The sequence below is a fragment of the Podarcis gaigeae genome (genome assembly GCF_964106915.1).
Source record: "Podarcis gaigeae genome assembly, chromosome: 6".
Taxonomy (NCBI): Eukaryota; Metazoa; Chordata; class Lepidosauria; order Squamata; family Lacertidae; genus Podarcis; species Podarcis gaigeae.
Window position 1 is genome coordinate 44223460 of NC_139682.1, and position 26400 is coordinate 44249859.

Genomic DNA, 26400 nt, shown 5'->3' on the forward strand with positions numbered 1-26400 from the left:
GACCACCCTGTTATTAGGTTGGAAGGGCAGGTCAGTAATTGAGTAAATCAGCAGCAGCACTAAAGATTTCCACTTCTCATGGTCAACTTAGGTCTTTTTGATACCTGGGTGAGGAACACTTCAACCAAATCAAAAGTTGACTCAGATATCCACGAATATCATGCTGGGCACCAACCTAGACAACTGGTACCAAAACGTATGAGAAACTGCCGTACTAGAAAAGTTACCCAAAAAACTCAAACTAGCAAGGGGACAAGCTACGGAGGATGCCTTCACCCCAGTGTCATTCCCCTTTTTTATATACACAGGACAACAAGACAATGACCTCTCCCCCACCACAACAGCATACAAATCAATATGGCTAACCTGACCCAACACCCTAGTCCGCCTCCCTCACACAAATAAGCCACACTGCAATCAACTAAATGCAACCAACCAAGCTCGGGAACCCCTAGGTAAAGTTAAAGGGACCCCTGACCATTAGGTCCAGTCGTGACCGATTCTGGGGTTGCAGCGCTCATCTCGCTTTATTGGCCGAGGGAGCTGGCGTTCAGCTTCCGGGTCATGTGGCCAGCATGACTAAGCCGCTTCTGGCGAACCAGAGCAGCGCACAGAAACGCCATTTACCTTTCCGCTGGAGCGGTACCTATTTATCTACTTGCACTTTGACATGCTTTCGAACTGCTAGGTTGGCAGGAGCTGGGACCGAGCAATGGGAGCTCACCCCGTCGCGGGGATTCGAACCACCAACCTTCTGATCGGCAAGCCCTAGGCTCTGTGGTTTAACCCACAGGGTCACCCGGAACCCCTAACCTCTCACAATATCAATAAACACAAATAAATACATAAAGAACCTACCCATGTGATGCTGACACAAACCCCCCTACAAAAGAACAAAATAACAATATCCCCATCTCTCTCCCCACTCCCCTTTTCCCCAACTGCAAGATATCTATGACAAAAATGTCTCTCACCAAATGTAAACAAACTGTGAAAAAGCCTATGAATTGAAAGTGGAGACGATAGATGTACTGTTCCCTGTTTATCTGTCCTCTTGTAACACAACCCCCCCCCCCCAATAAAAGCTAATTTAAAAAAATCATGCTGGGCACCAACAATGTTCATAGATGCTGTTGTTTTGCTCACTTCAGAACTTGGTGAAGTGATGAAAGAACATCCAACAATCAACATACTTTTAAAATACCGCAACCTACACAGGCCTGTAATATTCTTGGATCCATAAATAAATACAGATAAAGAATGGTTGTGGGGATAAAACACAGCTTTAATAAATCATTACAAAATAGCCAGCACAACAATTTTTCTTAAGGCTTTATTCTAACATAACATGCCACAAAATTACTCTTTTCTTAATGTTGTGGTTCATGCCCCATTTAAGGGAATCCAAATGAGGAGCTCTGTTACTACAGCTCCTACATCTAAGCCTCCACATGCATGCAAATTGAGATGCGGTCACATCACATTGAGATGGGAAGCTGCAGAAAGCAGAACTGGCTTTATCAGTCGCTGCTTAGTCCACTGTCTTGTCTGGTGCGATGCATCTGGACAGCAACTGCCCACAACCCAAGTTGGGCAACTCTTCAGCACTAAAATTAAAACATGTTTAGAAGATCTTCCCACAGCGCCAAATCAACTCTGCTGATCTGGGACAAGAAAAGGAACAGGCAATGACAAAGGGCATTTGCTTCCTTCCTGCAAGTGCAAATTGACTCATTCACTGCTCAGCAACCTAAACTATGTTCAGCTACAAGATGGAGGGACTTCCAGGTCTTCTGCTAAGGCTGATGCTGACAGGTAAGGCACAGAGGGAGACACCCTTTCATGGCCATCAGTACAGAACACACTAGTATGGTGTTGAATTAAAAGTAATATGTTGTTTGTTTTTGTAGTTACTGTTTGAAAGCAAGAAACAAGTTTTGTTCCCATTTTTTAAATAGAGAAAACATTCGTTGTCATTTATACAGTCCCAGTGATTCACAAAATGAAAGACTATGAATGTTAGCCAGATCATAATTCTCTTGTGGGCAGGGCTGGATTTAGGTTTGATGAGGCCCTAAGCTACTGAAGGTAATGGGGCCCTTTAGGGAAGTTTTTAATATTTAATGCTGTATTGTTTTTAACACTTGATTGGAAGCCGCCCAGAGTGGCTGGGGAAACTCAGCCAGATGGGCGGGGTATAAATAAATTATTATTATTATTATTATTATTATTATTATTATTATTATTATTATCAACAGCTGTCCTTTATCAACAACAAATTGTCAGGGTTTTTTGTGTTGAATATATGCTATATGGTAATTTATGGACCTAATAGGTCTCTAAAGCCAGTCACACATAACAAAATAGGGATTTTATAAAAGTAATTGTTGAAATGTGGAAGACAGAAGTGCCTGGCATGCTCTGGTCCATGGGGTCACGAAGAGTCGGACACGACTAAACGACTAAACAACAACAACAAATTGTTGAAATGAAATACAATTAAGAAGTATATTAATAGTGAAATAATTATTAAGCTCTAACTGTATGTAGGTTTTATTTTATTTGTTTTTTATCTTATATTTTGGAAATGCACATCTAGGTGTTTTTTTCTTTAAAAAATTTTTGAGGGCCCAAGAGAGTGGGGCCCTAAGCTATAGCTTATACATAAATCCGGCACTGCTTGTGGGAGTCGGACAGCAGGGAGACTGGTCATCACCACCTTCCTTTATGAACCAAAATAATCCCGATTATCTATTTCAGTTCATAGTATAATGTCAGCGAAAGAGTCTGGACATGTAATGTGATTGAAAGGAAGGCTGTAGTGGTGCTTCAAGGAAAACAAAGGCAAAGGGTCTTCTGGTACCACAAGACTCCATTGTTGCTTTCTGCAACAGATTAACATGATGAAGGGCTGCTGGTACCTCAGTGCTAGAATACATGCTTTGCATGCAGTCTCAGGATCAAGCTCTGGTATCTCCACATGATCACCAGCTACAGGGTTTTTTCTAGTCTACTTACCTAAGAGAGTAAGTCCTTAACTCTGCGGTAGAGCATAATTTGTAGGCAGAATCTGCATCTCCAGATGAATTTAATTGACTCACCTGAGAACCAGCTATGTAGCACAGCATACTTTGCATGCAGATAAGTCTCCAGTTCAATCCCCAATATTTCCAGTCTGTTTTAAAAAGTTAGGCTGCAGTGGTGGGATAATAATAATAATAATAATAATAATAATAATAATAATAATATTTATTCATTCATTCATTCATTCATACCCCACCCAACTGGCTGGGTTTCCCCAACCATTCTGGGCGGCTTCCAACAAAATATTAAAAATACAATAAAACATCAAACCTTAAAAACTTGCCTAAACAGGGCTGCCTTCAGATGTCTTCTAGAAGTCAGATAGTTGTTTATTTCCTTGACATCTGATGGGAGAGCGTTCCACAGGGCAGGCACCACTACTTAGAAGGCCCTCTGCCTGGTTCTCTGTAGCTTCACTTCTTGCAGTGAGGAAACCACTAGAAGGCCGTCGGAGCTGGATCTCAGTGTCCAGGCTAAACGATGGGGGTGGAGATGCTCCTTCAGATATACTGGGCCGAGAGCCATTGTAGGCAGCACAGCATTGAACTAAATAGACAAATGAAAGATCAACATTATTTTACAAAGTGCATTTTTACTGTTATTCTCCTAGGTCTTCTGGTGTCTGCCAATACTTTCTCACCTTCAACACATGGAATTCCATTCTTCAAAAAGTCTAGCAAGCCCGGAAGACTGGAAGAAGAGATGAAGGTGCAAGGAGAGTCCCTCAGCATAAAGGGCTTCTGTTCACAACAAAAGAAAGTCTGGTGCAAAGGAGATCTGCTGAAGGAATGTAACCCTACAGAGTCTCCTAGCCTCTCAGGCCCAGGGTGGAAATATCTGACTACTGAGCCAAACCAGAGGGTTTTACTACAGGATCTGAAAAATGGCTGTTTTTCTTTTCTCATGTCAGCTCTCCAAGTAGAAGATTCAGGGATATACTTGTTTGGAATCACTGATGGCTTGAATATTGCCCCATTAAGAAAAATCAAAGTCAATGTTCGAAAAGGTAAGCACATGTAGGTAACTAGAACTAGTTCCTGTGGTAGATCAGGGATGATCAAGACACATGAGGGCGCGGGGATCACGTGATATAGCTTTTCTGGTATTGTACCATAGTGTCAAATTTAATCCCCAGCATTGCCCATTTAAGAAGGTAGGTTGCAGTGCTGAGAATGACCTCAAGAGAGCCACTGACAGCAAGGGTGGACATTTCAGTACTGGGATAATGGGCACGTGGAAAGTCAACACTGTTTTACAAGACGTACTTTCACTGTTATTCTCCTAGGTCTTCTTGCACCTACCAATACTTTCTCACCTCCAACACCCGATGTTCCATTCCTCAAAAGCTCTAGTAAGCCAGGAAAGAGACTAGAAGTGGTGATGAAGGTGCAAGGAGAGTCCCTCAGCATAGAGGGCTTCTGCTCACCGCAATATTTGCAACAAGAGGGAGTCTGGTGCAAAGGAGATCTGCTGAAAGAATGTAACCCTACAGAGCCTTCTAGCCTCTCAGGCCAAGGATGGCAGTATCTCACTTCTGAACCAAGCCAGAAATTTGCACTACAGGATCTGGGAAATGGCTGTGCTGCTTTTTTCACAACAGCTCTCCAAGTAGAAGATTCGGGGATATACTGGTTTGGGGTTCTTGATGGCCTGAACATCACCCCTTTAAGAAAAATCAAAGTCATTGTTCAAAAAGGTGAGCACATGGAGGTAACTGGATCTAGTTCCTGTGGTAGTTCAGGACTGATCTAGATCACATGGTATAGTCCTCCTTGGAATGTAGCAGTTTAGTTTGCATATAACTGAGTTCACATTTGATTATTCTTCCAGAAATAAAAAATGCCTGTCAAGGAAAAATGCATTCTAGCATAGCCTTTGCCCTTATTTGACACTTTTTTAAATCTCCAAGTAGATTGTTTTTTTATCTGTGGAAGCACCCAAAATGTGATTATCCCATCTAGTTTGAATCTGCATGTGCGGGTTCCCCATCAATAAGAGCTGCATAGAGTTTGAGATACACCACCACAGCAACACATCCACAGCTGGAATAAGAAAGCAATGGCTCTTTAGTTGAGACAAATGGTAACAGCATCAGTGTTTGTAAAAGGAAGCTGCAAAGACAGTGTTTCAAAGATCAATATAATATAAGGACAATCTGGCTTCTCTTCAGATCGTATAAATCGTTCACATTTTACTAAAGAGAATAAGGGGCAAAAGAAGGCAAGTTAGCAAAACCTGAATGCACCTTGGAAGAGTTACAATAAAGACAAAAGTTTTATTTCTCTTCCTTTATTTTCAGGGCAGCAAAATTACGGGACTGTGACAGAAACCAGTGAAAATGAACAAAGGTACCAACATTATATTATTTTTAATTTAAAGGCAACTGGATTAGGGATTTGTGTTTGCTACAGTATCTATTCCTCCCGCCGCTCTATACTGTATTGCAGTTGGGTCCAAAAAAATTATGTCAACAGAGGCAATTACAGGATTTGACTTTTCCATTCAAATAATTATATTATGGCACTTCCAGAATTTTATATCCTCTACAAAAAACCATAGTATGATTATCTGCATCTAACATGCAGTCTGCATGTGCCTTTTCTCTGCTGCACAACTGTGCTACAAAACCTTGAACTCTTTGCATACTTCTGACTTTGAAAGCTAAACAAACTTTATTGTGTACAGTACATGTAAATGACAGTCTAACAAATATATTAGGTACCTGTTAGCAAAGCCCATAGGATGACCTTAGGCCAGTCAGTATATCCCTCAGTCTAACTTACCGTAACTCACAACGCTATTGTGAGGATTAAATAGGGGCAGGGGACAATTTTCACCATCTTGAGGAAAGGTGGGGTTTAAAATGTAATTAATTAATAAGCAGGTTTAACTAATGCACTATGGATTGTTTCAGACTTTATCACATTGTCTTAGTCCTGGTTTCCATTGCGGTTGGCATAACAATTATTGCAGCCCTCATATTAGTTGTCACAATGCTCATCAAGAAGAAAACAAGAGGTATGATTTTCTTTTGTTTTTCATGTAGCCCAGCCATTTTAAAGATTTCATTACATGCATAACTGTAATAGCACCTGACAGGCATCTAAATGGATGGATTGGATTTGAATACAGTATTGTGCAGTATTGTAGCATCGAAGATGGTCAGGATTGCACACCTAATGGCTTCATCTGAACAGACTGTGTGCTTTCATGTCAATATTTGCCTTTCTAAATGAAGGCTGAAAAGTCTCTACGATATACAAAACAGTAAGCGAATCTGAGGCTCTGCTCAACAGAAATTCGCAAGCATCAACTGACTACATCTCATCACTCCCTCTATGCGTTACGTGCTTGTGCAATGCATAAATGCACCAAGTGGCAAAACATCTGACATTATCCCACCCTATGGCATGCTGGGCTTTGGGTGCATGGGGGATGCACATCACCACCCATCTCAAACCATTCATCCACATAGCTGTCAACGTTTTCCTTCTTTTAAGGGAAATTCTCTTATTCTGAATAGGATTCCTCACAAGAAAAGGGAAAAGTTGACAGCTATGTTCATCCAGTACAACACCTTACTTCAAGTGACTCAACCCACAGTCACCTTTTAAGCAAAAAGGTTTGACAAAACGACTTTCAACGATGCCATTTCTTCATAGCTCAGAGAAAGCCAATGCACTGGATCTATGTCACACTGTTGGCAATCAGTAAATACAGTGGTACCTCTAGTTGCGGACTTAATCCATTTCGGGGTGCTGTTCGCACCCTGAAAAGTCCACAACTAGAGCACCTCTTCTGCGCATGTGCACGGCGTGATTGAGCACTTCTGCATGTGCGTGAAACACGCAGATCGCTTCTGCGCATGTGGTGAACCCGGAAGTAAACACTTCTAGGTTTGCTGCATTTGTAAGCTGAATGTCCATAACCAGAGCAGAACACAACACGAGGGATGACTGTATAAACAGAACCATCTCACATATTATGCAGAGGCAGCCAATGAATGTACATTCAACAAAGAGATGCAACTAGTTGGTTGTCTGATGAATGTATCCCTACATTTCGCCATCTTCACATTTTTAAGGTGTACACTTACGTCTTAGTGTTCAGTTAAAAAGTTAACATGTGAAGTGGCGCACAGACAGGCACATTTATATACTAAAATGAGACTCTCTTCTTAATAGCAGCAGATGACCTGAATTTTGGTGATAACCCAAACTGTAGAATAATAACATTCCAGGTAAGAGACCATTTCACAAGTTAGGAGAAAATCTGACCATGGGCAGTTTCTCCACTGTGGAAATATAGTAATCATGAGCATTATCATTTCCCATAGAAAAAAAGCCACCTTCAAATATGCTTTGCTTTGCTAGATTATCATTCAACTCAGATTTTGCAATCAGATCTATGGGGATCCTGGGCCACATTTGGCATCTGGACTACAGCTTCCACCTCTTTCTGGGGGATAAGAAAGAATCCATGTTGTCATTCCATTTCCTGAAAATATACAATTGCCCAAATATAGCATGACTCTAGACCCAGCACTAAGTTGCAAACCAGGCAGTAACCTTGACTGTGAATGCCATGTTGAAAACTTTAGTAATATACAATATAATTCATTCTCAGTACTGGGTATTTTATATGGTCTATGGGAAATGCATTTAATTCAGGCTCCCTTGGCACCAACATTATGTTTTTTTCACCAAGTAAAGATGCATTTGTTTTTCCAGGCATTTAGGTGATTTTTGATACTTTTATATATGGTTTGCTGCTGGTGGGACTATTTTTAAATGCAATTATGTGTTTTTGCTTTCCTTAAAGGTTTTATTTGCTTTTAAATTGCATTGTTCACCACCCAGACACCAAGCCAATTCCTATTCCCACCCACCCTCACTCCCAGTTCAGTTACACTCACAGACTCTAGACCAGGGCAGAGATGCCATGGGTATTCTACAGATTTAACTATGCCCCCCTCCCACTTAGTGGAAATGTGATTATAGGATTATTCTATTAACCATTTTCTGCTTAAATGCCTATACTGCTGGGCTATAAACGTATTACTACAAAAATTACTATTTATCCTAGCAGTAGTTCAGTTTGTCTTATTTGAAAGAAGTCTGTCAGAGCCAGTTTGTATTTACACATTTTAAAAAAGATAGAAACCCTTAACAGATGCAGACACAATACCAAAAATGGGAATCTGGTCTTGGAGGTGAAATAAGGCTGGCATTTAAGAGTCTATTTCCAAAAAACCAAGCCTTTTTGTTTCTTATCCATGCTCAGATACATGAAAGCACTGCTACCGACAATCCTTTGGACAAAGAAACAAACGCGGTATACGCCATATTGAAGAAGCCAATGACAGAGGATGTGACATATGTCAACATGAAGTTCCCATTAAGGTCAAGTTTCAACAAAAACCCCAGTGAGCTTTCCTCTCCAGGAGAGTGCTCTCCTGGTGTGATCTCTTCAGGATCTGTGAAGTATGCAAATATCATCTTTGGTTCACAGGTTCCACATACCAAGGACTAAAGACAAAGTAGATGTATAAATTCTAGATCTCCAATTGTGAAATTCAATTCTGAAACAAAGGTGGAAGCTGCATTTGGCTGAGAATTAAAATTAAAAGCTATTTTCCAAATGCCCCTTTATCTTCTTAGGAATGTTGTACTAATATTCATTATTGTAAGACCTGATAGTGGACCTGCTACCAGCTTTTAGATCAGCCTATCCGGAACTTGTATGCATGTCAGTTCACATGGGCAGGTACTCCCATGAAAGTAGCTTTGACCCTATGAGATGGAGACACATTTGCTTGAACCAGTCTGTGCACAGGAAAGCAGCCACCATCTCTAGCAGTGAATAGCATGGATACAAAAATCAAGCTACAGTGGTACCTCGGGTTACAAACACTTCAGGTTACAAACTCTGCTAACCCGGAAGCAGTTGCTCCGGGTTGCAAACTTTGCCCCAGGATGAGAACGGAAATCACACAGCGGTGGCATGGCGCCATTAGCGAAAGCACGCCTAAGGTTAAGAACAGTTTCAGTGTAAGAACGATTTTGGGTTAAGAATGGACCTCCGGAATGAATTAAGTTCGTAACCCGAGGTACCACTGTAATGTGCTTTTGATTTCCCATCATACCAGGCTCCCAAGTCCAGTTCTCATTCATGTTATGGATGGTTTAAAATCCTGTTGTTAAAATGTAACAGGAGGTATAGCATGTAGTGCATGTATGAATAAGTGCTCTTTGTATAAGAAAGCATTGGACCATTTTTTCTCAACAACTGGACAACAGCTTACAAACCTGGGAAGGGACAGGAGATATTCTAGCTAAATGGTTGTACTTAGCTTCTAAGTTGTGAACATCTAAGGTCAAACCTAATCGAAGCACATTCTGTATATTTAAACACACAAGCATCCTTTTTTCACTTGGGGGAAGAAGAGTAAACAGGTCCAGTTTTATCTCCAACACTGGAAGTATGTGAAGATGTTAACGACACTTGTGAAGAGCCATGGGGAGACCCATGGCAGGGAATTTTGGTACCCTGTACCCTAATACCATTATTATTGTTGTTGTTGTTGCTGTTGTTAATTGTTTTGCTAAGCTCAAATTGCATCCCCATCACGCCCTTTGAACATGACAAAGGAAGCTTTGTGCTTAACAATACAGAACTTACCTCTGCTGCAACTACTTTGGCCCTAAGCAATAACTGTTGGGCAAATGCCCAAATAACCTTTTATCTTATACTTAAAAGTGTAGTAAATATAGTAGTCTAGTGCTTTATGTTGATTGAATTACATGAGAAAACATACAAAGGCATTAAGGTCTCCTCATATACTTTTCTACTCCTCTTTTTTGGTCACAGCTGATTTTTGGGTGGGCTGGTGCCCCATAGAATGAGGGAAATGGTTGCATGGGTCACATCTAAAATCCATGCTGCAGTTAGAGCATCAGCCAGCCTTTGCCTCCAGACATGGTTTTCCCCCCTGAGTGGTGTGAAACGGTTCATGATCCAACAGAACTTGTTGGAAAAGTGATGTAGTTCATAAATACCAGCTTTCAGGTGTGTTCAGTTTTTTTAACCAGGCAATTCAAGTTGCTACTTAGACGACTACAGCTGCACTGACTATACCATGGACCTTGTGGGCTTTTCATGCTGAAAGATAACAAATTAGTTAACTGATTTTTATCTGTCACTGCAGAATTCACACAAATAGCCAGATTATGGAGTGTTTATTTTTTATTGGGGGGGGGGGTAGTTATTTCATACTACGGCTACCCTAGAGGCATCTTTATCTCCAACCCCAGCAGTTCCAGCAGTTGTTCTCAGGAGGCACATCCTTGCCACAGGAAAGTGACAAAGATATATAAAGCTCCCTATTTGCATGAGCTTCCAGTGTTAATGGCAATGAAAGAATGTTCACTTCTCACAACTACTGATGCAAAATTACTTGGCAATCAGGTACACTCCAGATATACTCCAGACAATGTGCACAACCGTTTGTTCAGGCAAATCCAGCTGGCTCTTATTGAAAGACAAGAGAAAGAGTTAACATTTGAAAAGACACAGGTCCTCTTTGATTCCCCAGCCTCTCAATGGGTCTTTAGTCTTCTCCATCTTATGGTTACCAATACTAAAGAAAGGTCGCCTTCTAGCATTATTCCACATAGGAAAGGAACTCAGCTTTCCTCTTTATTTGAAGGCACTCGCTTCAGTGCAGCCTGAAGAGACTTCTTCAAGATTGTTCTGTTGAGGTCCAAGGCACAGGATAAGCGATGCTGATGGGCCAATGTAATCTAAAAAGGAGGACAAAATGTAGCTGCTTAGCGCATGCTGGTAAAAACTCATAACCCTTTTGCTACATTTATGCAGGTTGATCCCACTCTCATGACCTGCCCCAGTTGCCTAGATTGTCTACAGTAAACACACAAGTTGGAAGGACAAAAGAGGATTTTGCAAGCCCTTATGGTGGCTTAAGAGACTTAGACTTTCAGCATGGAAGAATGGACAATCCTCACTACTCTGGCAACATTCAAACATATTTCATATAGGCATTGATTTCATGTGGATAGCTACAGCACATCTGGAGGGTTTATATAAACTTGTACCTTTAATTTCAGATTGGTATACTGACTGTGGTCTATGATTATTTGCATATCATTGAATTCAAAGAATGTTAATTGACCAAACCCAACATGGATATTCCCATCATGCATTAATAAAAAGAAAGTCACACCTTGTGGTGCCATACTCTCTAAGAACCTGGGAGTGGAGATTGATATTTTGCTACTATGTCTTAGCACCAAAATTATCTATGTCGGTTCTGTCTTACCAGCTTTTTCAACCAGGTTTTCTACTCAGCAAAGAAAACATATGGAGGATCGCCCACCCTTCTCTCTCTGCCCCAACCCCCACCCACATACAGTAAAATAACCATACTTTTCACGCAGAGAAACATATAATAATACTGTAAGACTAATTCTTGTAAACTCAGCCTAATGCCCAAACTTCATTATCAGGATGAAGGAGCATCTGTGTTCTGCTATAGGAATAGAGGTTGCTCAGCACTTCTAATAATTAGGTTCACAATCTCAAGAGGAAATTCAAATGTATGCTGGAAGGTAAGTGAAAGAAACACTACAGTACACACTATCGCAATAGAATAGGAAAGCTCCATAGAAATATTTAAGAAAGCAAGCTGCCATTTTTCATTTCTTTTCAAGCGCCTGTTGCAAGTACCGTATTTTTCGCTCCATAGGACACACTTTTTCCCCTCCAAAAATGAAGGGGAAATGTGTGTGCGTCCTATGGGGCGAATGCAGGCTTTCGCTGAAGCCTGGAGAGCGAGAGGCATCGGTGCGCACCGACCCCTCTTATTCTCCAGGCTTCAGGAAGCTATCTGCAAGCCTTGCAAGCCCGGCGGGAGTTCCCGCAGGCTCACAAGGCTTGCGGGCAGCAGCCTGCAGCCCCAGCGAGTGTCCGCAAGCCTTGCGCGCCCGGCGGGAGGTCCCGCCGAGCACGCAAGGCTTGGGGCGGCAGCCTGTTGCCCGAAGCACAGGGAGCCCTCCGGAGGGCTCCCCATACTTTGGGCGAGTGTCTACAAGCCTTGCAGGCATGTGCAAGGCTTCGGGCGGCAGCCGCGGCTGGGGGGGAAATAATTTTTTTTTATTCATTTCCCCCCCAAAAAAACGAGGTGCGTCCTATGGGTCGGTGCGCCCTATAGTATGAAAAATACGCTAACTCACACTGCTTTGGTATTTCGTCAACACTGTCAGAACCAGATTTGCATAATGCATTGATGTGGCAAATTCTTGAGCCATCTGGCAAAGATTCAAGACCAACATGTTGAAGAGCTCAGTGGATAACACTACCTGAAAAGTGAAGAAGATAAACAAGGGGGAAGGGGTGAGAGAGGCAGCCTAAATATTAATTGCCCTTGCATACATTTTAGTTGTTCAGATAGACTCGGTGCAAGCCATACTGGACAAGAATGAATTAGCACTAGGACAGTAAAATGTTGCTCAGACAGAGGCTTCTTTAGACACTAAAAGAAACTAGTATCACAACTAGCTTTGCACTACAGTTTGAGATGCTGGCATTTACTTCAATCATATTCAGCAAAGGTGCACACCATGCTGTCAAGACAAAGGACAAAAGTGCAGGCAGCAGAGAAATGGCAAAATGCTAGTTTGGAGAGAACAGATTCTAGTCTCTATTGCTACCCAGCTAGTAAACTCTATATGGAAGCACAGGAAGACTTATATTCATAGTCACCTGTCTTCCCAGCAAAGAATGCACAGCTACGAGGAGATCTTCTGACCACGGCATTTCTATAATATGGCTGCAAAGAAAGGCAGAGGAGGGAGAAAGATAACAAAATTATATGAGGGGTAGTCTTTATGCCACTCACTAAGGCTATTCCCTGACTCAAGAATATGTTAATTGTCATGAGGTTAATAAAAATAATGCAGTACTGAAAAGATTTCAGGTCTCTTCTATGGAGCAGTGGTTAGAGAAGATGTGTAACATTAGGGCTGCAACCTTTGATTAATGGATAAAAAACAGCTCAAGGGCATATCTAATTAAATGAACAACAAACTTTTAATAAAAGTTATTTTTAATGTAAGTAATGAAAACTGCAGATGGCAGGCAGCATCTTAGGTGCACCACCTTAACTTTCGCAAAGGACAGAAATGCCTCTAAGATTGCTCCTACTGTGACATGCATGTACCATCTAACAAACAAAAGTACAGTGGTACCTCCGGTTACAGACTCCGCTAACCCAGAAATAGTACCTCGGGTTAAGAACTTTGCTTCAGGATGAGAACAGAAATCACACAGCGGCGGCAGTGGGAGGCCCCATTAGCTAAAGTGGTACCTCAGGTTAAGAACAATTTCAGGTTAAGAACGGACCTCTGGAACGAATTAAATTCTTAACCCGAGGTACCACTGTATACTTCTCCCCTGCTCAACTATTATTTTAGTCATATGCACATTTATGACTATTCATTGTTTTTAAAACATCTTATTAATCAACTCAGGTTTCTTTAATCTTAGTCCTAGAAAACATATAAAAGTAAAAGGTCCACAGGGAAGACACAGGATGGCCCACCAGATGTTGGACTACAACTCCCATCATTTGTGGCTGCTGGCCATGCTAGCTGGGGCTGATGGGACTTGGAGTCCAACAAATTCCTCTGTTTTAGTCAATTCTTTTGAATAGGAGTAAGAAAACTTGTGACTGTTATTCATTGTCATATGTGTGACAGTATGGAGGGACTTTATAATGAAGAAGCAGAAATAAAAAAAGAGATTGTGTGACATGCAGTAAGTGCTTAGGTTTGCAATGTTGCTCTGCAACTTATGTTCATTAGGGAGACACAGAAACTTCCCCAGTATATAGTTTCATATATCAGAAGGTAGCAACTGAGAATTCTAGAACACCTTGACACTCATTCCCGTCACTGGAAATCAAATCCTCTTTCATGCAATTCCTATATTACATTTCATTTTACACTAGGAGAATTTACCTGAATACCAGCCTCACATACTCAGGCTCCAAACACTCCTCAATTAGTTTGCACACCAGCTTCATCTGCTCAAGGCCTGCAAAAGCAAAGATACCAAAAATTTGCATTTTATATATTTTTAAGGGGCTAATGAGAACTTTGTTTTCAGAAATCTGATGATTTAGCTAAATTGTGGACATTCTTATCTGCTCATTTCTTAAATGCCAGAGGCTGGTGATTCACAAGTGTCTTGTACTTTACTGCCAGTAGTTCTGATTCTTAAAAAAGTAAAATAAATGTAGTGCCAGCCTGCCTAGAACCTGTGGGCTATGTCGCAAGCAGTAAGATGTAAAAGCGGGTCAATTCTCTCCCTCCAGCCCTTTCCATCTGATACTCAACATTCTGTAACTCCTGGAGCCTGCTCAGCCCTCAATAGGCTCAATAGGCCCTGCACCCCTTTTCATGTTCTGTTTACCAGAACATGTCAGTAGCACCCTGCTTCTTAGAGGTCCCATTTTCCTCTCTAATCATGCCACTGCTCAACCACTCGAGATTTCTATTAGAGAGAAGGATTTATGCCACCTCTACAATCAGAAGCTCAGGTAAAATAAGCTCACCTTTCGCTGGAGCCTGTATAACTGAAGAAATCAAGGTACAACAGACTGGGCGAGAATATTTGGAGCAGAACATCATCAGGGCAGTTGTGAGAGGCCAGGAAGGTGGCTTAGTCAATGAGAGAACCTACAGACCAGAAGCAGCAGGGAGATAATACTGTTGGATCAGCAGCAACCTTGCATACTTTGGGGATACAGAGGCAGCTATAATTCTGTTTTAACAAAGAGTGAAAAAGGCTGATGGGGGAAACAGACAACCTTCTTCAGGTGGTTTTGCATTTAAAATTGGATGGCAACATGTCATACGAGATGAGAAACTCAAAATGCAAAACACATCTACAGGAGCTGTGTTTCCGCTATTCCACTGAAGGATAGAGAACTCAAGTTATGGATAATAGGTATAACTAGTGATCATTGTCCCATCATCTACAGATCAATAGCACCCAGGCAGTCACCATGCCTTGCCACAAGGGTGGGCCAGCCCTGGTAGCACCAAAAATAATTGCAATCCTCTAGCTATTGATATTTGCGAATAGAATGCCTCACTGGTCTATAGCAATCTCCAGTACTGCACTCAGCTCAAAGTAGTTTCAGTAATGTTCATATCCTCATAGGAAACTATGGCATCTGCACTCGGAGTAGCATAAAGCGTAATTTTTCAGGGTGGTTGCCACTCATTAAAAAATGAAAACTATGTTTGTAAGCCCCAATTTTGGTATAATATTGTTATGGTTTTTTGCCAAATAATTTCACTTGGGAGTGCAGTCCTAGCTCCCCAAAGTTAAAGGATGGGGAAAGGAGTTAGGATGGCGCATAGTCACCTTTCTACAGGCCACTCTGGGGGCTCTGTGCTAGTGGGTAAAAGGCTATTGTCAACAAAAAGCCCCCAAAGGGGACTTTTCAGCATGGAGCACTGACAGATTTGTATCCGCAGGATGCAGGTCCCTGCAGAGCTGTGCCAGCTCTAGACAACACAAGCAGTAGGCTTCTAATGTGATCGTAACAGTGAATCTGCCATGCCACTCCGTCCTGCTTCTCCCAACTGTAGGGTAGGTTTGCTTTACTTACTAAATGAACTGCTCTTTTCAAAACACAGAATATGGCAGCAACAACAACACCACAGTCGTACCTTGGCTCCTGAACACCTTGGGAGTGGAACATTCCGGCTCCTGAACAATCAATAACCAGAAGTGAGTGTTTTGGTTTTCGAATGTTCTTTTGGAAGCCGAGGTCCGACAGGGCGTCCAGTTGGCTGCAAGAGCTTCCTCCAGCCAATCTGAAGCCATGCTTTGGAAGTCGAATGTTTCAGAAGTTGAAGAGACTTCTGGAACAGATTCTGTTCAACTTCCAGGGTATGACTGTAATAATAATTTATTATTTACAACCCGCCCATCTGACTGGGTTTCCCCAGCCACTCCAGGCGGCTCCCAACCGAATTAAAAAGACAATAAAACATCAGACATTAAAAACATACCTAAACAGAGACACACAGATTTCACAGCCCATATCAGCATCCTAGGAAAACTGTCTGTATAAAAGGCTGCCTGCATCCATCATCGGATTAGCTGGCTTCCCTCCACCCACCCAATCTGACCTTTTTCTGCTCCTCAAACCACTTCTATTAGGTTCAATAGTTGGCTCCCCTAGTCCTCACATTTCTCCAGCATTTCAGTCCTGATGCACAGATCTCTGTTGCCTATTCCTGACTTAATCTGCTGTAAACACTTGAATTAACTGGCTAATTTAATTTCTCAAAAAAATGAGCATGAATGCTTACATTTAAACTCATAGGTGCATATTTAGGACAAGAAACAACATGTATGTGGAGCAGGGATAATAGGCTGCCGAGAGAGGAATGCAATATTCTTTAGCACCAAGCTAAGATATTTCCACAGGAGACACAAGTGTAGCAGTCTCCTGGTTTATTTATTTCTTTTAAAACCATGAAAGGTAGCTTTGAAAGGCTGCAATCAAGAAGAAAAAAGGAATTGGGGTGGTGGCTTCTCAGCTCTTTCCCACTCAATTCCTCCCCCACATGCAAATCTGCCAGAGAATATAAAAAACTTGAGACTTATATACCTTACTGCTTTGACTTAGGATGGGGCAGGAAATATATGTGCTTTATATAGTACTACTCCATTAAAATCCATAGGCCCCGTTAAAGGAGAAGATAAAACTAGGCGATGTTTTATTATGCATCCTACACTGCAGATCCTACATTGAGCAGACGAATGGATAAAGGTCCTTTCCAACCCCATAATTCTGTGTCTGATGGATTGTTTACTTTCTATGCCACTTAGGATATTAAAAATATCTCTAAGCAACGCACAGAAAACTAAGGCAACAACAGACAACTTAAAATTTTACAAAAATACAGTTACATATAAAAATATTACATTAATACAAAGTTGCTATTATATATATATATATATATATATATATATATATATATATATATATGCAAGAAAGTATTTAAAAAAAAACAAAACATTTTTCAGGGTAGTAGGCCTAGAAGATTTCACTCCCAAAATAACTGGAAAAGACTCTACCATCCACAAGGTAACATTACACACATCAATAAACCACTGAAGGAGGTTTCTTCTTCACCTGATTTATATTCTCAGTACTTACCCGAGGTAGAAAGAGCTTTTCAGCAAGAACTGCTGCATTACTATAGCCAAGATCAGGTGAGAGTGTGACTAAGCAAGTGCAGAAATGCAGAAGTTTGTTTTCTGGGCACTCCGAGAGCTGCAGTAATGAGCACAGAACTTTCAACTAAAGGAAAAGAGGACATGAAATATTACCCAATAGTCTATTTCCCAAATATCACTAGTACCTGGGCAGGTTGGTTTCAGCAAGGTTTGGAAATATAGTTACTTGGGAAGGAGTCTCATTAAGTGAGTTAGTTAATTAAATTTCTTAAATGCTGTTTAATAATAAGAGTAATAATAATAGTAATAATAATAATAATGTGTCTTACAATGGATACAGAATTTTTTTAAAAAATCACATTACAACTTGCATAAAATAGTAAAACCACCCTATTCTCACAAAAAAACAAGTGGCTAGAATGTTGAAGGGGACAAATGATTGCCAGCACATAACTCTGGTGCTCAAAGGCTTGCTTGCACCAGCTGCCCACATACATGTATTACCATATTTACTTGAATCTAATGCTCACCTTTTTTGGCCAAATTACATTGCAAAAATTAAGGTGCGCATTAGATTTGATGGCACATTTACATTTAATATTTTTTGTGTTTCAAGATTCTGAAAATTGAGGCGTGCATTACATTCGAGGGCGCATTAGACTCGAATAAATATGGTAATTTACAAGACCCTTAACAGCTTGGGTTCGGGATACCTCAAAGATTGCCTTAATCTCTTGAATCCCTGCCTGATCACTGAGGTCTTCAGGGGAGTCACTGTTAGTGGTATCCTACTGCTTGGATGCACAGCTCATATCCAAAAGGAGTCATGCAATCAGTATCGTGGGCCCAATTCTGCAAAACTACTTTCCTGTTGAGGTCAGACAGACTCCCTCCCTGTTGAACTTCCAGAGCCTACTGGAATCTTTTTCTTTTTAATTTCAGCAGGCATTTTAACTGAGGTCTAATTTTATAGTTTGACCATTAAAAAAAAACCTTTTCTGTATTGTATTTCTTGCACAGCAGTAAGAGGCAATTGTAACCAATTAGAGAGGATTGTAGTTAAGCAGTATATAAATGGTTTAAATAAGTAAATAAGACAGACATCATGAATATTCAATTGGCATAAGGACATTAAAAAAAAAAGATGCATTAAATGGGACTTAATTTCAAGTAAACCTACTTAAGACCAGGCTGTAAATTACTTACATTCGTTTTGCCCTACTAACCTGGCTTGGAGTACATTCATTAAAAACTTGTAGCTCAGGTGGTGCAATCCCATCAGAAAGCTAAAAGTCAAAAGGGGGGGGGGGAATACAGATAATGTAACAAGGCAGGGTATGAATCTGCTTCTCCTTAAAATGAAACTACTCCAACTGAACAGAACTTTATTCAAGGGGTATATAAGGAAGTCTGCCAGGGCATCTGCCCCAAGCAGAAATGCGGTAACAAATACTTACATCAAACTGCATCTCTAGAAGTTCTTTTAGTTTTGGTACATGGTCCTCAAATACAAGAGAAAAATGGTTAAATCGTTTATGTGCTTCAGAAGGTTGCACACTCTGAACAACAACAAGCAACACATTGACTAATAATATACTGACAACATTTTTATAACACTATACTGTTTCAAAATTCATAAACACATGTGTTTATGGAGTCACAAACTAATAAGAATCAAATGTTCCATGAACAGGAATGGTAGGAGTGGTAAGTCACTGTCAAAGATCACTGAAATGGAGGTAGAATGCCTTTCCACAGTCAATATTCTACAAATGTGAGATGACAGGCGCTCCAAACGTAGTAATAGGGTGCTCCAAGTACAGCAGCAGACAACAGTTCTGCCAGGATAATGAACAGGTTCAATGATAATTCTTCATCAGCTGGCAATAATATAAAATAAAATCCATTACATTCAATTACAATATAGAGACTGAAATGACAGGCTTGCATGTAAACAACCAATAATAAATACATACCAAATTAATTGTCCCCAATTGATTAACTTACTTACAAAGTGGTGAACTTCCTAGATTATTGGAACAGGGACTCAAGAATGACACATTAGAGCCATGCAGTCTGAGCTGAAGCAACCAGCTCAAATCTCTTCACACAGGGAGCTTCTCAGGTAGACTGAAGAACAAAGTACTGATTATCTAATTCCTCTCAAGGTGAGCTAAGCCTGGCAGAACAGCATACTCTATGGTCTTAACCCCTTCATGCATTAATTAGATTTAAGCATGTTGTTTATATGAAGCTGGTTATCCCACAAAATCTTCCTGCAATTGCAAAACTTGTTCCAACTGTCCAAGGGATCATTCTGTTGTCAAAGGGGCCAATATTTCCTAACGGGCATTAGCGGAGGATAAATGATACTTGTGAAGCATCCCTGGTAAGAATGGCTTATGTTCCATGTTCGCACTGCTAGTTTGCCAAAGAAGGAAAAGAATCTAATAGTTTTTCATACCTTGATATAATCAGGGACCTCGGCTGCAGTGTCCTGTTGGGGACTCCAATTGGCAACTTTTGCTTCTTCTGCTTCCTCCTTTGGGCAACTTTGATATACATCATTGCTTGTGCTATGAACACCTTCATTCTCAGACACCTCCATCATGACTTCATTCCCTTTGTTAACTCCAACTCCCTGCATTAGACCATGTGGTTCACAAAGTTCTGTATTCAATTCAACTTCCAGTCTGGACCTCTTCTCCAGCACCTTTTCTTCAGGATCCAGTGGTTCCTCAGCTACTTCCTTATTTTCCCTTATCTGAGGCACAGAACCAGGAGCATCTCCAGTCCATGCTATGTAGGGACTAAGCTGTTTAGCAGACCAGCTTAATTTCCTTTCTAATCCAGGTTTGCCGCAACTAACTTTCTGGCAAATATATTTCAGCTGCTGCCGACATGAATCAGATAGTAGGACTGGCATCACAGAGCTATTCTCTTGCACCCTCACTTGTAGTAAATCCCTCAATCTCTGCACCCATAGATCAGGGGTGGGATCCTGCCTAGAAGCTTGAAGTAGGTGTTGGAGGCATGCTTCTGGCACTGTAGACTGCACTGTAAGCAACAGGGAAAAGAGGTTTCTTTGGCACAACACTGGAAGCAGCAACAGCAACGGTTTTCTGAAATAACCATTTGGAAGAAGAAAAGCAAGATCATCACCAGGGAAATATGATAACTCTATAGTAACATAGGAAGTACAACTCAACATGCAGTACACCTGAATATTTGGTGACACTATACTGGGTTGAATGTTGTTATTACTGTTGCTTTATTGCTAACGGTTTCCACCTGTCTTAATGGTGTTTGTTATTATTTTTGCCGTTATAAAATGTTGGGATTTTATATCCATATGATGGAAACTGGATTATGAGCATCTGGCCCTAAAACAAAGTGGAGAAATTGTGGCCCTCTAGTTGTTGCTGGAATCGGGCTCCTATCAGCCCCAGCCTGAATGGTGAAAATTTGATCAGCAGCATCTGAAGGGCCACAGGTTACCCACCTCTGCCCTAAAATACATTCTCTGTGTCCTTTCCCCTCAATATATAGTCACTTTCTAGCATGTTCTGGGTGTGTGCTTTTCTGTCACATATGGGGGAAAGGGAGCAACAAGACCCAGCCATTATATGACACCATAAAATATGGTATTATATGAACATATGAAGTTGCCTTATATGAAGCTAAACCATTTACCCCAGTGTTGTTCATTCTGACTGTCAGCAGTTCTCAGGCAGAGGGCTTTCTGAGTTCAGCTAACAGAGATCTTCTTTTACTGAAGATGCTTCAGAATTAATATTCTCTATGGAAATCCTGTGCTGTACTACTGAGCTATGGTTCCTTCTCCTTTGTAGATACAACCTTGGTTAACCGGGGGCATAATTTTAACAAGTGTGTTCAGGTTGTCACTTCTAGATATCCAGCAGCATTAGGATCCAAAATTTGAATACGAGACCAGAATACTGAGAGGCTATGAATGCAAGAAAAGAAAATGACGTTCCAACACTGCATATTATAGGCATTATTATCTGCAAATTATACTTATTCACCAAAACAATCCAGAATCCAGTACGCATAAATTGATTTTTAAAGCCACACAAACTTTCACCCATGCCCAGAGGACCAGTTCTACCATCTTTCATAACCCAGATTGTCTGCTAAAATCAGCAGGGATAGAATACACATCTCAACACAACCTTTTCTGGTTCTGAGCATGTCCCACAACCTACTAGATCATCACTGAAGCAAGTGTCAGATGCTGCATGATTGGGATTCCTAGGACCTGAAATAATTCTGATTTATGAGGACACTATGCCATACTTTTTAAAATGAGAGATTTGAGCAACTCACAAGGTGAGGGTCTTCTCAGAGCCTGTGAGGACGGGCTCTTGAGAACACAGAATCTCTGTGAAGGTCCACCAGCTGAAGCCCTGGCTTGCTCCTTGCCCAGACAGGGAGCGCTGAAGAGTGCGGACAGCAGCCAGGGCCCCCCAATGCCCAGACATCAGTGTGCAGAGGAGGAGACGAGAAGCTTTATCAAATCGTTGCAGCCAAGGAATGGGCGGACCATCCATGTTGATAGCACTGTTGATCAAGCTCTAATGAATATAAAAAGCATACAAAACAAATCAACGGCAGAACTGGGATGAACCCAAGAGTCACCTGGTCTCGCCCTAGCTTTTCAGACAAGTATTTCTTTCACAATCAACAGCTCATCCTTAAATCGTCATCCTGTGCTTAGAATATATTAAGTGCTTTGTAAGTAATAATAATACACATCACAAGTGGTGGGAGGAAAGAAGATGCACTACAACAGTGGGACCCACAGAACTCCAGGTTTTGCAATGTTCTGTATTTCACCTATAACGTATCTGTCTGCAGGCTCACAATCTACTAGAAAAATACAAAAAGAGAAAAGGAATGAGGAAGAAGAAAGCAAGCACTGCCATCTTCTGCAGAAGCCCTCCTAGTTATGCTTGCTAAGTGATGTAGAACTGTACTCTGCACATGCTCAAAAACATTTATATACACACACAAACGCACATTCAAGACTGAGCACAATCAATCCTTAGCTACGAGGTATTTCCCACCAAGTATTTGTCTTTGTCAAACATTAAATGAAAAGTTGTGATTCCTCAAGACAAACCCATTCTAGAAATGTGGGGGTTTGGCAGTTTCCTCATCTTTCCAAGAGCCATGGGACTTACTCATAAAGACTGCAAAGCTATTAATGAGCAAACCAACAAAAAAAATTATTTCCTCTCAGCATACTCCCAGAACAGTGAAGCTACCTATAATAAGTAATTCTTTCTGTAAGACGATTCTGTTCTTGTTGGAGCCTGATCATAAAATCATGGAAGGGCCTCTAGAGCAGCCTTTCTCAACCCGTGGGTCCCCAGAGAACCGCTACTCTAGAGTCATCTAGTCCAACCCTCTACAATGCAGGAATCTCAACTAAAGCATACATGCTCTTGGGTCGAATAATGGGGGGAAACAGTAATGCAGTAACCGACACTATCTTTTAAACTGCATTTTTTGCTTTGTTGCCCGAGTGAGAGAAGCCCCTTAGCAGAGGCGCCGCTTTCCTGGTCAAAAATTCCGATCCACTGGCGTCCAACGGAAAGGTAAGTCCAATCGCAGCAGGGATGGAGGTTGCAATCCTATTGAGTAAGCATGTGCACACCTACCTGGGGAGGAGACCCATTGCACTCAGCGGGGCTTACATCAGAGGAGACACGCACAGTAGGATCGAGCTGGAAGGCTGCAATCTGGCGCACATTTGGGAGTGAACCTCACCGAATTCAATAGAATTGAATCCTAAGAGAAGTGAGAAAAGGGTCAAACTACGCAGCAGCTACCTCTACCGGTGTGGCTCGGGCGAAGTACTGCTTGGAGGCGCGTCCCTCTTGCATCTCAGCCGAGCCGCTTCTTTGGAAAGCGCGCAGGCCGGAGTCCCCGCGCCCTTCTCCTCCGCCTTCCTCGTCTTCCTTCCCGCGCTCTATTTGTGCTCAGAGACAATGTCCAATCCGGCGGGAGGGAGGCGGGGCTAGCTGGCGTCTCACGGCCCCAAGAGATAGGAAAAGTGAAAGAGTACTTCCCTCTGCTGCCCATAGAAAAAGTGAAAGAGTACAGTGGTACCTCTGGTTACATATGCTTCAGTATATACTTCACTCCGCGGCAGAGACCCGTCTTCTTTGTTCTCCACCGGGGCGGAGCAGAGAGCTAACCACTAAAAACAGCGGAAAAACCTTCCTCTCCCCACAATAAGAGAGTTCCTGCTCTAACTGGTTTTATTTCACGATAGGAAAAAATAATAAATGCCAGTGCAGTTACCTATCCACGCATAATGGAACCACCAGCAAAAAAAAATCAACCCACCACTTTTATTCTGCCAGGGGTTTTGCCTGATGTTCTAAAGGTTATGTTTTGCCTGAGGACTACCTTTGTTTGCTGTTTTCAATGTTGCATTTGTGAATCAATTCCACGTTGTCGTGATTTAAAACTGCGAGGGAGCGCCCTGGCAGTGTGTAGCTACCTACCTGCGGCTCAGTGGGGACTGAAGGCTTCTGGTTGCAGCAGAGCTGGAGTTGGGCGGAAGGGAGACACACAAGACGCATCCTGGCCTGTGTTGTGCATGGAGAACTTTTGGCTAGAGTCAAACGAATGCCAGCCTCGCCTTTTAACAGTATGAATGGTGGACTGAACTGCAGGGCTTGTCTAAGCAGGAGAGACACCCTGCTCAGAGTCACGACTCTCCAGAACTCTCGGCATTGCCTCATGCGAGCCCCCAAACCCTGCACGGCACCCTGCTTGGCACATGCCCAACAAAACTTCGGATTTGGATCCTCCCAACTGCAGAGCTCCCCAGCTTGCCCATGAGATTTTTCAGTAAGCGGCTGGAGACTTTATTGCTTCAAGGCATAAGGTGAACATGTAGCAACACAGACCAGGGCCGTCAGTAGTTCAGCTGCCAGCAATAATTACTCAGCTTGTAACCTTGTTCATTTAGGCATCATTTGCAGAAGCATTTGCTGTTGTGGCATTTAATACCCACTGCAATGATTGTTTGCTGTTTAAATTATATACATTCTGTCTCTAGGGGTACATTTGCCTTTTTGTTTTCATTTTGGGAAGAGCCTGTAATGTAACAATACACCTCCCTTTCTGTGTGCAAATCAGAAACTACTGCCAGCAGAAAGTGGTTCTAACTGCAATCATTTATCCATGTCTTTTCAGCAAAAAACCTTGCTATACTGTGGTACCTCGAGTTACATACGCTTCAGGTTACATACGTTTCAGGTTACAGACTCCGCTAACCCAGAAATATTACCTCAGGTTAAGAACTTTGCTTCAAGATGAGAACAGAAATCGTGCAGCGGCGGCACAGTGGTAGTGGGAGGCCCCATTAGCTAAAGTGGTGCTTCAGGTTAAGAACAGTTTCAGGTTAAGAACAGGCCTCCAGAACGAATTAAGTACGTAACCAGAGGTACCACTGTATATGAGAGTTAAGTGACGTGTTGGTGTTCTTTCAATAAAATTTTCTTATTATGCTGTATTTTTCCCCTATACACGCACAGTAGTAGTTTCAAGGAGTGTCCCTTTATGTGTCTAAAGGGACACAAACAGTGCTATCCTATGCATCTTTCTGCAGCAAAGTCCCACTGATTTTATTGTGAGCAGGCGTACAATTGTGCACATCCTTAATTAAAACAGAAGATCATGTTTGATGCAAGATTTTAATTCTCTCTTTCAACATATGAATGCCAGTCCCTAGTTTGTCTTCATGAAATTAGTTACCGTGAAAATCTAACTAAGTCATACACTTTCCTGTTTCATGTACGTTTACTCATATGTAATCCTGTTTCACTATTTTGTTTTGTTTTGGAGAGGCAACACACATCAAGAGAATGCTTTAAAAAAACTGAAAAACAAATATTTAAAATTAAATGTATTCCAGTGAAAATACCTTACATTGCTTACATATACGGGCCTCCTGTGGCGCAGTGGGTCAGTGCATCTGGCTATTAACCAGAAGGTTGGTGGTTCAAGCCCATCCAGGATTCCTGCATTGAAGGGGGTTGGACAAGCTGACCCTTGCAGGCCCTTTCCAACTCTAAATCTTGGAAATCCTGCAGTGACACATCCTTGGGATTCATGGTCTCAAGACAAGCAACTGCTTTCACCACTTGCTTAAGTTTAGAAACTAAATTCTTCCACATACAGCCTAGCCCATCCTCTGCATAGCTGGGGGACAGATGAAATGGGATTGCTTTCCAACGGGGAAAATTTCAACCAGAGCAAATTCAACACATCCACAAGGCAGGACTTGGTAGCTGCCATACTCAAGTAGCCTGACACCATTTAATTATGTGTGATTTACAGCTTGTCTATCCAAACAAGTATTGTAAGCCTTGGTGATGTACTCACTGGAACAGGTTTTGCATGAACCAAGACAAAACCCCTGCTAGAGTTATTTGGGTCAGGTTATTTCATATGCTGTAATTTAGTACTGGAATGATCTCACTAGTACTACTGGAAAGAATCAAGGACATGTTTTGCCTACACAATGGAGGACAGAAAATGGTTCTTCAGCATTTAAATATTCTGAGTGTCAACGTAAGCATCTTAGAAGAACCCAGACACTGATGAAACTGAAGCCTTTATATGTTTCAAATAGTCACTTATTTATGGAGGGTGGTCACAAAATAAGAAACGCAGGGAGAACAGACTGTAATCAGCCAAAAGCATAGGTGGCCTTCAGGGGGGAGGGGGGAAACGTCTTACATTAGCTGGAAGTACCAAGTCTCTGGACTCAGATTTCAGGGTGGGGGCAGCCTCTATTGACTACATCAGATTGGAGAATGCACTGACAAGTTTGCATGCTTAGGAATGTTGTTTGAATGGCACTAAAATTGCACTCCTTGGTACTTTCTCCACAGGCCAAGAGAGTGATACCCCTATGCCTAGCAGTGTTAAATGTTACCATTCCGACAGTCATGTAGCTAGAGATGTGCAATATTTTTTCGGGACGGACCAGGA

General features: G+C 41.7%; 2 protein-coding genes across 7 annotated transcripts; one reads left to right on the forward strand and one right to left on the reverse strand.

Annotated features, from left to right (window-relative positions):
• Positions 1-821: 821 nt before the first annotated feature.
• Positions 822-11325, forward strand: LOC310847345 (uncharacterized protein). Of its 4 annotated transcripts, XM_083745037.1 has the most exons (8): positions 822-1815; positions 3695-4090; positions 4370-4780; positions 5384-5432; positions 5999-6102; positions 7269-7324; positions 8368-8486; positions 10963-11325. In XM_083745037.1, the coding sequence occupies exons 1-8, from the start codon at positions 1758-1760 to the stop codon at positions 10979-10981; spliced, it is 1212 nt and encodes a 403-aa protein (XP_083601163.1). In that variant the 5' UTR covers positions 822-1757; the 3' UTR covers positions 10982-11325. The 4 variants fall into 4 exon arrangements, with proteins under 4 accessions (XP_083601163.1, XP_083601161.1, XP_083601162.1 ...); XM_083745035.1 differs by lacking the exon at positions 10963-11325 and having other exon boundaries at positions 8368-8725; XM_083745036.1 differs by lacking the exon at positions 10963-11325 and having other exon boundaries at positions 7272-7324; positions 8368-8725.
• FANCE (FA complementation group E) lies at positions 9413-26392 on the reverse strand. 3 transcript variants are annotated; one of them, XM_083744992.1, is made up of 11 exons: positions 23220-26392; positions 21712-21959; positions 19829-20486; positions 18822-18866; positions 18591-18650; positions 17345-17488; positions 14717-14840; positions 14121-14196; positions 12865-12931; positions 12336-12461; positions 9413-10886 (listed from the first exon to the last, which is right to left on the reverse strand). In XM_083744992.1, the coding sequence occupies exons 1-11, from the start codon at positions 23271-23273 to the stop codon at positions 10770-10772; spliced, it is 1719 nt and encodes a 572-aa protein (XP_083601118.1). In that variant the 5' UTR covers positions 23274-26392; the 3' UTR covers positions 9413-10769. The 3 variants fall into 3 exon arrangements, with proteins under 3 accessions (XP_083601118.1, XP_083601120.1, XP_083601119.1); XM_083744994.1 differs by having other exon boundaries at positions 23049-26392; XM_083744993.1 differs by lacking the exon at positions 18591-18650.
• Positions 26393-26400: the final 8 nt, after the last annotated feature.

Excerpts from the sequence above, each read along its gene's own strand:
- LOC310847345 (XM_083745035.1), top strand. The coding sequence starts at position 1,758 with ATGTTCAGCTACAAGATGGAGGGACTTCCAGGTCTTCTGCTAAGGCTG. Across the intron at positions 1,816-3,694 it reads GCTAAGGCTGATGCTGACAG|GTCTTCTGGTGTCTGCCAAT; the intron begins GTAAGGCACAGA and ends TTATTCTCCTAG. Across the intron at positions 6,103-7,268 it reads CATCAAGAAGAAAACAAGAG|CAGCAGATGACCTGAATTTT; the intron begins GTATGATTTTCT and ends TCTTCTTAATAG.
- FANCE (XM_083744992.1), bottom strand. The coding sequence starts at position 23,273 with ATGCAAGAGGGACGCGCCTCCAAGCAGTACTTCGCCCGAGCCACACCG. Across the intron at positions 17,489-18,590 it reads ATGAATGTACTCCAAGCCAG|TTGAAAGTTCTGTGCTCATT; the intron begins GTTAGTAGGGCA and ends CTTTTCCTTTAG. Across the intron at positions 12,932-14,120 it reads TATGTGAGGCTGGTATTCAG|CCATATTATAGAAATGCCGT; the intron begins GTAAATTCTCCT and ends CTTTCTTTGCAG.